The sequence below is a fragment of the Corvus moneduloides genome, chromosome 6 (assembly GCF_009650955.1).
Source record: "Corvus moneduloides isolate bCorMon1 chromosome 6, bCorMon1.pri, whole genome shotgun sequence".
Classification (NCBI taxonomy): domain Eukaryota; kingdom Metazoa; phylum Chordata; class Aves; order Passeriformes; family Corvidae; genus Corvus; species Corvus moneduloides.
Genome location: NC_045481.1, coordinates 10,456,432 through 10,469,411, shown reverse-complemented (window position 1 = coordinate 10,469,411; position 12,980 = coordinate 10,456,432). Strand labels below are relative to the sequence as shown.

Here is a 12,980-nt window from a genome sequence, read left to right as displayed (position 1 = left end):
ACACTGGGGAGCTAATCCTTCTATGTACTGATATCGCTGATTGAATCTACCAGGAGGTAAGTTAATTTGTAAGCCTGGAGTTTCTACACATGCTGGCTCTATGGCCAGCAATGAGAGTGGAAATGGAAAAAACATAGAGCAGAGTTTTTCATTATTGTCTTAAATGACAAATGGCCATATCTTTGATTTCCTTGAGCTGTAAGTGTTAGCAAAATCAATTTTCGCATAGTTGGTTTAGGAAAAAAAAACCTCAAACCACTACAAAGCAGCAGATTCCAACAGGTGGCTTTGTGGTGGTAATAAGTACTGGAGAAAATGTTTTGCTCTGGTTTTTTTTCTCTTTTTTTTCCTTTTTTTTTTTTTTTCCTTTTTTTTTTCCCTCTCCTGCTCTTTACTTCCTCTCGCCAGCTATTTCAATTTGGTTATTTTAAGCCAAACTGTATTTCAAAGCTATTTCAACCTGATTCCTTCCACTCAGTGGAATTTCCTGGTTCAGTCTGATTGTTAAGGGTATCCTGGAAACACACCTCAATTTGTTTTTTCCTGGACAACATGATTAGCCTGTTCTGTTGCCCACCAGGAGTGGAGCAAATTAGTTACGTTTTGTGAGCCATTCTTTTCCTGGGTTGTGTTGAGCAGCCATGGTTACATGGGAGCTACAGATACTGCACTAACCAGTTCAGGTCTGGGCAAGGGGTATTTGCTTAGTCCCCCAAGACCTACTAATGCTACTGATGTCTAGTACAGTTCCAGTGTTGGCTGTCAGGTGACCTTTTTTGTCTGGGGAGCAGCAGCAGCATCATTGAGCATCATCTGCACTGTGAGGTGTCTGATGCAACCAGTGTAAATGCATGAAGGGAGTCTGGGCACTGGCAGGAACCTCAGCCTAGAGATGCTTTGTTTTCAGATGAGTTTTCTATATACTGGTCTCTGGGGAAAGTGTTTTTACCAAGGGTGTGTGATACTTTTTTTGGCTGCTGTCACGTGGAGAGAAACTTTCGCATGCAGTATCCAGCCTTTCATATGGAAATGGAAGCATATGAGTAAGCCTGCTGTAATCGAAGTGGGGACGTGAGGTGCTGAGGGACGAAAGAAACAGTAGCCTCATGAACATAAAGTGATTTGATGAGTAATACCTTCCTTCAGAGGAGAAGGACACATGATTTCTTTTCCAAGTCAAGTAGTACCTTATCTAGTCTGTTTTTTTTAGCTTTCCAGTTTTGCCCTATCAGTTGCAATGGAAAGGTCCATTACAACTCTTCAATTCCTCATGACATTTTCTGAAATTCTTTTAGCAAGTATAGTGCTAAAATTCTGGAAGTTGTTAGAAATGTCAAACAAAACCCTATATGAAAACCAACATCAAAAGGAGCCCACAATGGTTTGCCAAGCACATAACTCGAGATTAATGAGCTGGAGAGGTCAGTTACTAGAATAAAAAGTGCATGTAGAAAATTTATATCTACTTGAAAATTTATGAGTACAGTGTGACACATCTGTGTGCTTTCTAATGGAATAATTAGACTGAAAATCTCCACTGCTGCATTAAATTCAGATTTAGTACATCAGGACCTCCCAGCAGGAGGAGGTTGACTCCCTGTAGGGTAAAAAGATAGAGATCCCACTGCTTTTTAAAAATTAAATAGAAGTCTTATTTCTGATTATTTTGTATCCCTTGAATTCTCATGTCAAGGTACAGGAGGTAAAAATGCTATACATTCGCTGGTGTGAAGCAGAAGCAGCTAAACCAGAATTGGTTTTGCATGTACAAAGGTAGAATGTTGCACAGGTTGATTGAGAGAAGTTGGTCCCTGATAACAACTTTGGGTAAACTTCTCCCAAAAAAATAGCTTACAATTCTTCTGCATGTTTAGCACTTCCCCAGTTCATGTAAAAATGTGATCATTTATTTTATTTGATGCTGTGTTAGTCCAAAGAGATGCAAGCTGTGAGGCACTGGGCAGACCCCCAGCCATGTTACTATTCTTGCCTTGGAGAGTTCATGTTTGGTATGAGTAAAGGAAAAATATCAGACGTGGGCATATTTTGAGTTTACTTTTGCATGTTAGCTGTGAACTACTGGCCTAATCTTTTGGTTCTGCTCTCACAACATGCATCCAGGCCATTGTGTGGTGTGTTTACTTTTATATATGGCTGACAGCCCTTCCCGGCTTTATTGTCTGATTACCATCAGTCCAAGTGGGAGGGTGTGACTGTGTTGGTAGGTGATGTTTAGTAAGTCCAGGCAAGCTGCTTCATACATTTACTGGGCCCATCCCCCTTGTATTTATGATTCAGGAAATTCGTGACTTCTTTCACAAAGCCCTTATTCTGGAAGTGAGAGATACATAACTTGTTTTAAAACATTAATATAGAAATAAATAGTTAATCCTGAAATATGTTAGATTGCTCAGTGGTTTTGAGACAAAAAATAAAGATTCCTAGAACCTGATTTTGCTAGCTGGCTCATCAAATTGACAACCTTCAATTAATGGTTACAGACTTTCAGTATAACTGAAACCACCTGATTAAAAGCAAATGGCTAAAAGGGGAAATGGAGGTTGCATGAGGTAGAAGGGTTTTCCCCATCAGTGGGGAACACTGAATCCACATGGCTAACCAGAAGGTAAATGCAAAATAAATTTATTTTCTTGTTTTGTACTCAACCGCCACTTTATTTTTGTGAAGAAATGAAAAATAATTTTTACATATGTTGGCTCTATATGATGATAAACTATAAAGTTGGATTTGGAATTTAACTGTAGGTGGTAGCAAAAGTAGTTTCTTATCTCAGATATTTTTGTTATCATTTGAACTTCACAACTGATTATGGGGTTCTGGCTAAAATTCCTGCTAGTCCAAATTAGCCTGATAATGTGAAGTGCTGTGTATTTCTTGCATCAGATTTGAAGTAGACTGGGAAATACATTCTTTATATTTTTACTGTTCTCAAGTGCTTGCAATGTCCCTCTTTCAGAGAATACTGGCCTTTCTGTGTATTTCTTTCTTGAGTGTTATACTTCATGCCTTTCCAAAACCACCTGGGCTGTTTTTTCCTTTGTTTTCTTAAAAAGACTCAACAGCAAGTACCTTCAAAATGCATGGGTTATTCAGTTTAGGAAGTGAGAGTAGGAGTTTTAAAGGTTCTTAAGGGGACAGAGGTGGTAGTTCTGCTTACGTTCTTGAAGGCTTCTGATACAGTTATGGGCACATAATAACTTAGGGTTTGATGACTGATTTATATGAGCTGGGAGCTTGCATGCGTGTGTACTCATGTTCTGTGTGTGCAAGAGTAATGATGTTTTCCTGGAGGGATAAGTTATTTTGCTGTAAACCAATATAAACTTGTGCACATGGGCAGCCCCTTAATCCACACCACAGTAAGCTGTGCCCATACTTCGTTGCTTAAGTACTCTCACATGAAACCCAGGAAGTATCAGCCTGTAATACCAATATAGAGACATTCAGAAAAATGTTCCTACATTGAAAGGTTTAAAAAAACCCAAAAATCAAACTACTTTAGACAAGAGCACACTAACAAGTTCCTTTTTAAAAATAAGTCTGTTGCTAATTCTGATGGTGTTCTACCTATGCAGCATTAAATATTTTGTGTTTCATAAATACCTGGGCTAATCCTTTAAATTTTCAAGGTTTGTGTTATTAAAATACATGACATGAGCAAAACTTGTTTATATTGGAATTCAGTCTTATTACCAACGTATAATCTTTGTTTAATTTGCATAAATTAATGTCTTTGTGTTATGTTAACTCATATGCTATTATTTTATAAAGCGAGTGATAGACAGTCAAGCAGAGAAACTCAAAGAACTGGACAAAGAAATCCGTCCCTTCCGACAGAACTGGGAGGAGGCTGACAGCATGAAGAGCAGCGTGGAATCCCTCCAGAACAGAGTGACTGAGCTGGAAAGTGTTGATAAAACTGCAGGACAAGGAGCTCGGAATACAAGTGAGTGTAAGCACAATGGGCTGAGATGCTGTTGAGAGGAAAACAGTGTCCCTTGAGTGGCATTCCCATTGGGGCTTCTATATGGAAACATCAATAATGCTGATTCTTCTGATTTTTGAATAGGAGATTGTGTATTTCGTTTGTTGATGGTGTGGCGTTGCTTCCATGCTGTTTTTTAGGCTTGATTTTTGTCTTCTATTTTATTTTATTGACTCTTGTCTTGACTGCATTGTTAGTTCATTATAAGCAGTTTCTCAATTGATCTTTGATAGCTAATAGCTTTCAGCAGCTTCTTTAAATATAGTCTTGGTGTATTGACATCTTTCACTACTCTTCTCCCCTGTGAGTAGATTAGTATGGTTATCCACCTGAAACCACCCATCCTGATTCTGTTACACAGGGGTATTGGATCCTAAGAAAACTGAGATCTGCTTAAGAATAAGGTTATTGTGCTTTTGAATAGACTGGAATTCAGCAACATAGTGTAGATCGTATGCAAGTGTTCAAATGATTGTGACAAAGAATTTAACATTGAAATAGATCTATATAAGATAAACCTGCCTTATGAATTCATCTGCTTCTCAGTATTGTATGTTGGCCAATTTTGCCAGTGTGCAAAACCAAATAGTAACATGAAAGGGAAAGGGGACACAGAAAACACAGCCCTCCCTCCAAAATAAATAAATGACCATATAATACAGATCTAAGCTTCAGTTTCTGTTCTTTTACAATGAACTTTAGACACTGTAACAGCACTGTGCTTCTGAGACAAGTAGTGTCTAAAAAGAATGTTTTGAGTCATCAGTGGTGCCTCTGAATTTCAGAGGGATTACATACCTTGTATGACTGCTTCCAAGGTCTTCCCTGCTAAATAGCAACCTGCACATAATGCTGCCAAGTCTCCTTTCAAAAAATGGAAGCCTCTGTAGTCACATTGTTTAGTGACCTGGAAAAATCTGTTAGGTGATTTGAATATTTGACTTTTACTGCATGTACAGTTAACACCCATGTTTGTAAAAATCCCAGCTAACCTAGATACCAGCCAGCAAATTAGAGCCTGTAGACACTGCTTCATCAGTGGCCAAATGCACTTTGGTTCTCAAGGAGAAAAGTGTTTTCATACACAACAGCAGCACTGGCGATTGATTTTTTTTTTTTTTTTTTTTTTTTTTTAAATAGTCTTTAGTAAACAGCACATTTCTCACCCCCATCCTTTCTGTTTCCTGACAGGCCTGCTGGAGACCCAGCTGAGCAGGCACGATCAGATGCTGAGCGTTCACGACATTCGGCTGGCTGACATGGACCTCCGCTTCCAGGTTCTAGAAACTGCGAGTTACAACGGAGTGTTAATTTGGAAAATCCGAGATTATAAACGTCGGAAGCAAGAAGCAGTCATGGGGAAGACTCTGTCCTTGTACAGCCAACCCTTTTATACTGGATACTTTGGCTACAAGATGTGTGCTAGAGTTTACCTGAACGGAGATGGCATGGGAAAGGGGACGCACTTGTCTCTGTTTTTTGTCATAATGCGTGGAGAATACGATGCTTTGCTTCCTTGGCCCTTCAAACAGAAAGTGACTCTCATGCTCATGGATCAGGGACCGTCTCGACGCCACTTGGGAGATGCTTTCAAGCCAGATCCAAACAGCAGCAGTTTCAAGAAGCCAACTGGAGAAATGAACATTGCATCTGGCTGCCCAGTCTTTGTGGCTCAAACTGTTCTAGAGAATGGAACGTATATTAAAGATGATACTATTTTTATTAAAGTCATAGTGGATACATCGGATCTACCAGACCCCTGACATACACTGGGGGAGGCGGATTAAACAGAAGGCAACTCCGTTTGGGGGTTTTATATCAGTTTGTCTTCAATCAGAGGTCCTAAAGCTCACAGAACCACCTTGTGGAACAGATGGAAGAGTTTGAAGGCATAACTGCATAGGGTCCAATTGCGAAAGTAGCAACACATTAAGAAATCATACCATGGTATATTTTTTAATAGAACTAGCAACACTTGAGCTCTGAAGAATCACTTATCCCTCGCTGGGGTAGTGATTATGGTCAGAGAGGATTTTTTTTAACTTATTAATGATCTAGTCAATTGGAGGTGAAAAGACATACAGTATGTGCTGAATCAATTACTGACTTTTATTTCTTTTAAGCTAGAATACAAAAAAAACCCTTCACACGTGGGCTAGCTGGAAATTGTCAGCATGTTAGAAGAAGATGAAGTCATGTTGCAATTATGATATTCTTTGAAAAACTGAGGTGCAATCTTGTCTGAAATATAGTATATTGTCTTTTTAAGGCCTCATCTGGTCTCTGTTTTAATAATTACTTTGTCAGAAGATCTTGGAAAAGTATCCATGTCTTCTCAAAAGTATCTGAATCAAAATCATATTTTTATTTAAAGTTCTATTGTTACAGAAAACATTTTATTTTAAAACTGTTGATAGACTGATATTTCTTGGAAGAAAAAATAGAAGATATCAAACACTGGTTATCACTTGTGATAGGAAAAAAAAACTATTCAATTCTGTTATTTCTCTTTAGAAATGTAAACCTACAATATATGTCGTAGTTAATGACACTATTTCAAAATTAAGGAAAAATCACTCATGGATGCTGTGCATCATTATCAGATTTATAATTGTTTTCACCCTAAAATAGGGCATTTGTTGAACTTTGGAGTTCTAAACGGAATCCTGTACATTTTTTAAAGTTCTGCCCCATGCTTTCCAATCAAGCTATATATGTTGCACATTATGCTGTCAGCAGTATATAGTATTTTCAGTATTGGGGAGGAGGTTTAGTGCTGAAAAAAGCCTCTATGTTTGTTCTGTACTAGCAGCCATTGCTTCAAGACAAACCAGCAATGTCTTAATACAGTGATGGTGGCTTGCATGCATACATGTGCCTTAGATGTGCTGTGCTGCTTATAAACCATAGCTTTTATTCAGATTAATTCTGATATCTGAAATGGTAGTTTAATTGGACTTCAGGCATAATGTTTAGCCTTGTCTTCAGAGCCCTTAGGTACCTTGCAATGTACAAAACAGAAGCCAAAGCCCATTCCTTTGGCTTCTTGCAGCTTCTATGACTTTGCCATGGTGGAATCCATCCTACTGAGGTGCCAAAACGTTATGCTCAGTGCTCCTGTGGAGCTTGAACTAGACAGTCTCCATGGCCACTGTGAAGGCAGATGACATTTTTCCTCTAATGCCTGTGGCTGTAAGGTGTCATCACTTGAAACAAATCCATCTGAGAACTCTGGGGCTGTGAATATGGATGCTCGTGGCAGCTTCTCATAGCAGACAAGCATCCTAATGGGGAATGCATGGGCTTCTTTCTTGTAACAGCGTGAACTGTAGTGGAAAGCATTTGCTAGCCCTGAAACATGCTGATTGCAACCTGCTGTTTTCATCTGCTTCTATTTAATAGCCTGTGACAAGCAAGTCCAGAGACACAGCCTGACTGTGGTGCTCTCTAAAGTCCTGCTTCAGCAGAGCGGACTTGCACCACTGTGTTTTCAGCCTTCGTGGGCTTGAAAAAACTATTGCATCTCAGCCTTTAATGTCAGGCTGTATCAGTTTTCTGCTTTTTTGAGGCATAGTCAAAATTTTTGTCTAAGGTGCAGTTGAATTCATGCCTTTGTATTTCAGCTTGTCTTTGCCGTTGTCTTTTTTGGCTGTGCCTTCACACACAGTGCCTGCAAGAAGTATTTATGGTTATACAATGCATGCTAAGTGGTCTTCATGGGTTTTCCAGGCACCTGCTAGAATACTGCCTGCTGCTGACCGTCCCGACTGCCAGCAGCAACTTGTCTTCCTTTTCCTGCCTTCCATTGTCCGGGTACTGTACTCCCTCTATGGTACGTGGCTGTCAACAGGTGCAAGCTCAAATATGGAGGCATGTGCTAGCATTTAATTTCTAGCACGGAAGGAGGATGTTCTGCACAAGAGAAAATATCTATAGATATACCTGCATCTATATCTCTAGATATAATTGTATGGCACTTGCAGTTTTATGCAGGCTGCATAAGTAAACCCATCACTTACGCTTTAGGGCGAAGGTTCGCTCAACTTGTCATTTTAATAATTGTGAATGTAGGCAGCTGAGCTTTTGTGTTTGTGCATCACAGAATTTTACTGAAAACAGGATTCCCAAGTGGAAATGTCCAAAGGACTCTCCTCCCATTGCTAATGCATGTCTTGTAAAATTAAATGAAACCGTTTGGCCATCTCAAAACAGTTTATATCCTGTTTCAATCTGGGACTTGGAGGAGATTTCTAGTATAAGCAGGGCCCAGCATATTCTGCAGATTTGTGACTACAGTTTCCAACTTCTGTGACAGAATTGCGCTTCTAAATCCAAGCTCTTTAAAAGAGGAGGAAAAAAAGCATTTCCGGCCTTGGTGATTGAAAGAGGACTTTGAAACATGCAAATGTGTAAACCAATAGGGAAGTCTTCCTGAGTCTGCACACAGCCTAAACTAGTAGCTTTAAGAGATCTCTGAATATCTCGTCTTGGTGGGATATTGACTCAGAAACTTCACAGAGAAGTTTAAATATGAACACTGCTAACTGTCTAAATGCCGATCACTGTAGCAGAAACATCAGTCACTGTTGTATTTCACAGATCTCTATGCTGCTTTCCACATCTCCCAAGTGCCAAAAGCACCAGCTGCCAGAATCTTCAGCTTCACTTGGGCAGCTTTTATAATGCAGTAATGTGCTATCGATATAAAAATATTTTTGCATACGTGCTTTTTATCACAGTTAATAAAACGGAGGCCTACTGCACTTATTTTTTAAAACTACATGAAGCTGCCAGAGAATTTCCAGTTTGCCAACCCTGCGTACTGTGAAATCCAGGATCTTGCTACACAAATGTAGACACCGCCTGCTGTGGAATACCTGAAGCCTTGACTGTAACACCCCTTTCTCCGCAGAACTCACGGGCCATCTCTGTAGAGTTCTTACTGTGTACATAGAAATCGGTTTCCTCTGCTTTCCAGCAAGAAGTATGTAGCATTTTGTGAAAACAAGGCCACTGTATATTCTCTGAGTTGAAAGGAAAAGATACCTGGTGCTTTACTCAACACTTTTAAGTTATTTAACTGTTTCTCTCATCGCTGAAATGCCCTTTATCCTTTTTCTCTTTGTTCCTGACTGAGATATCCAAAGTTTTCTAGGGACTGTCTGTTTAAAGTGATTCATGGGACAACACCCTGCCCTCAGGTATACTCTTGAATCCCGGCAAATGCCTGGGGGGTGCCATTATTGCAAGGGGGTCCCAGAGTATTTGCATTACTTTGAACAGAGTTTGTTCAACAGAACCATATTGTCCTCTGCTTAGTAATTCTTAGCAGCACACAGCTGAAGTCTCTTGCTGGTATTCTTTCTTCATGGTGACACTCCAAGTTATGTACAAACCTCTTCCGTTTCCAGCTTCCTCTAGGGAGATTCCAGTGTGTGACAATCTGGATGTTGCCCTTTGTGTACACTCTACAGCACAGAGTGAGTGCACCTGTTACCTAGAAAGTCTTGAATCCTAAACGGGATGAAGCTGTTTGGGTGTTTAAAGACCACCCTGCGATTATGATGCATGACCATGTCTGCATTTATTCTCTGAGCTAATTAATTGGGGTCTTGTTTCACTTACTGTCTACACGGTACACCTTCAACTGCTGATTTACAATATGCAATGTTGATTTCAGCCTTGTACTGTAAATGTTGTTCTTCACAAAGAGAATGTGCAATAGGAAAAGGGAATGGTGGGTGGCATACTTTTGATGGAAAAAACACGCTAGCTTTTTTAAAAATACGGAAAAAGAAAAAAAGAAATGCAGTTTATTTCCGTTTCTCGTGGTGTTTTCTACTTGGAAAAGGAAAGATGAAGATATGTGCCTGTTTCTGTCCCTGGTGACTTTCTCAAATGCAAAGGTAATAGAGATTTGTGTTAGCTGGGATTTAAGTGTTGAACCCATGAATGTTAGGTTGTGATTGTATTGCTTCTGTTTCCTCCGCTTGCCACGATTATGGCTTGCTGAGATGGAATTTGAAAGCTACCACCTATTTGTATCTGTATTTCATCACCTGGGATAGGCATTTCACCAACAGTGCAGGGTATCTGCTGATACTTTGTTTAGTTTTTAAAACACTGGTGCTGTTTGGTCCAAGATAGAGAAGCATGTAGGGAGTGACAAGAAAAGTTGCCTGCACTGCAGAAGAGTGAAAAACGTGACTGCAGTACTGATGCCTTTGATATGATTTAACTATGCAAATATACAAATAGGTGAGGGGGGAAATTCTTGGGTTGCATACCTAATCTCATAGATTTTGCTCTGTAAATTACTTGTATGTGTGTAGGTACATACATAAACACACAGACATGCATGCACATAAATATGCAAAGTCTTTTCTTTATGTAGAAGTGATGAAACAAAACCCTTTCCTCCAAGTTACACTTGATCAGTTGGTGCAAATACAACTTGCTGCTGCTAAGGGAGGATCTTGGCTAAGGGCAATTTTTGGTTTCATATCTTTCAGGTTTGAAGACCTGTATGTAGCAAACACTTCGTTTAGCTTTTCTGAAGAGTTTGAATTGTAATTTAGGACACACGTTCTTCCTCATGCTTCAATAATTCCTGTATATTAAACAACTGTAGTGATGGGCAACTTTTTAATTGCAAATTATTTCCTTTAATTTGGGAACAAGAGATGATTAAAGCATCTGGACCTCTTCCCTGGAATTCCTGTCCTGTTCAGTCAATACCTTGATATTCTGGTTGACCTTGAAGTCAGAGCTACTGCAACAAAAAGGATTGGTTCAGCAGTTTAATCTGAGAATAGTTTTTAATACTGTGTACAGTGTATAGCAAGTGCTATTTGTCGTTCTTGGAAAACGGAAATCAAGGATGAGATGTGAAGTGATTTGCCCAGAGTCACAAAAGGAATCTCCTGGAGCTGGGACTGAATGAGAGGTTCCAGTTCCCTAGTGTTACTTCTCAATCACAAGGTTTTACTCTTTTAATACATTTGTCCCTTAAAGGAACTGGAAAATAAGTTGACATACCCTGAAGACCCACATCAGGACAGTAAGGGCTAGAATTAAACATACAAGCTGTCATGATTTGGGGTTGTACACGCATGGTGGCCCAGACCTGTGTAGTGAAGCACAGCATGTCAGTGTGAGTAACAGCAGCAAATGTGTGTCCTGCTCTGTTTGTTCAGAATCATCCAACAAAACCAGTCTCGTTTGATGCTCCTCTTAACTGAGGAGGGAGAATACCCTTGTACAGTGAATTGGGTTCCTCTTTGTTCTACCAGTCAGTGTGACTGACCATTTCTTTCTCGTGGGGCTTTCTCCCCTTTTCTGTAAACCAAAATCTGAGGGCTTAATTCTTCTTTCTTGCCTCTTAATCCAGGCCTTTGCAGAAAGCACCAGATAGAAGGTTGTGGAAAACTTTGGACTGCTGATTCAGGGACATCCTCTTAAGATTTAGAAGAGTAGAGTTACACAACGCTTAAGGGATCTGACTATTCCTGTTTCTCTTCTAATATATAGTCAAGACTGCAGCTTCTGTCTTCCATTTCATGATGTCAGTGTAGATACTAGGCTGTGTTTTTTCATATTTTCCCTCCAAGTTAGGATTAGTTCCTTAGGGTTCAAATAAGTTCTGAATTTCACAGAGAAGCACCTGAACCAAAACCCTGGATTCAAACATCCCAGACTTGATGCGGAATTCAAATCTGGATCCCAACTCTGTGGCTTACTAACCTACCCGTTTAGGGAAGGGTTTGTTGTCTCTATGTGGTGTTCGTGTTCTTGGTCCTTTGGAACTAAGCTTTTAATTTGGTTGCCAGTTCTGCAAGGACTTTTTAACTTCTTAGCAATGCCGGTGTTCACACGCTCCATTGCTGGCAGTGCGATGCGTAGTGATAAAATTTGACTCTGTCTAAGGGTTACTGAGATAAACCAGCATTATCATTCGTAAAGGTCATTTTCTTGCATAGTGTTCCGAGCTTTGTATTTGAATATAGCTCGCACCTGAAAGGACACATCTTCCAACTATGACCTGCATCACTGGCAGAGAGTTGTGTAATCTGTACTTGTGGAATGGGAAGGTACAAGCTTCCATCGTTGCTGATGCATTGTGTAATCCACCTATTTTGTTTTTCTTATAGCTGTTGTTCGGTTAATACTTCTTTTTTTTTTAGGTTTTATAGAAAAAAAAATGGGGAAGTTCAGGATTTTTTCTACAAGGTATAAAACTCCAATGAATTAGTGGTGTGACTAGGGAGCTGTGAAAAATACCCCATTAGGAGATGATGGGCTAAATGTAGGTCCATTTCTCTTAGACAAGTAGGATAACCTTTAAGATGCATGGAACAACATAATAATTGGGAAAACTAAAGCTGACATTTGTTTCCAAGAAATTCTGTGAGAACTATCTATGGAAAAGACATCAGTGATTGAGAATAATGTACAAATTAATGTGTTTGAAACTTGTGTATCCATTTCTTTAATCTCATACTCTTCAGTGAACGGTACACTTGTGTTCAGTTTTATGATCAAAAACAAAGACCAAAGAAGGCCAGCCTCATTTGATTGTGTATATTCTGCCTGTCTTAATTATCAATAGCTGTAAGGATACAGTGCAAGTGATCTGGTAACCAGTGGTTCTCGTCCTTTTCTTTTAGGGGAAAAAACAATTTTAAAATGTATAATTTATTGCTCAGCAATAACCATGTTGTTAAAATAATAATAAAAAAAGGAATTAGCAACATGTCTTAATTTCCCAATAGCATTATTATATGTTGTATTTCAGTTTACTGTATATTGTGTTTTTGTATTTATTTGTGTTTGGAGGTCTTGCTATGTCTTTTTGTGTTTAAATGCTAATAAACAAGGACAGTGTGTAAGAGTGTAGAATGCTGAACTCTGAAATGCTAAACTGTGTTATTAAAGGAAAAATAAATAAGTAGGAAATAATATTTTTTAAAAAAAA

At 39.2% G+C, this 12,980-nt stretch overlaps 1 protein-coding gene across 13 annotated transcripts in view; it reads left to right on the top strand.

Moving 5' to 3' along the window:
* The window catches only part of TRAF3 (TNF receptor associated factor 3), a 70,026-nt gene extending 57,046 nt beyond the window's left edge, over positions 1 to 12,980 (top strand). For all 13 annotated transcript variants that reach the window (XM_032111223.1, XM_032111221.1, XM_032111222.1 and 10 more), the window contains 2 exons: positions 3,793 to 3,967; positions 5,198 to 12,980. In XM_032111223.1, the coding sequence (XP_031967114.1) occupies positions 3,793 to 3,967; positions 5,198 to 5,769 (747 nt within the window). In that variant the 3' untranslated portion in view covers positions 5,770 to 12,980. The remainder of the gene's footprint in view (positions 1 to 3,792; positions 3,968 to 5,197) is intronic.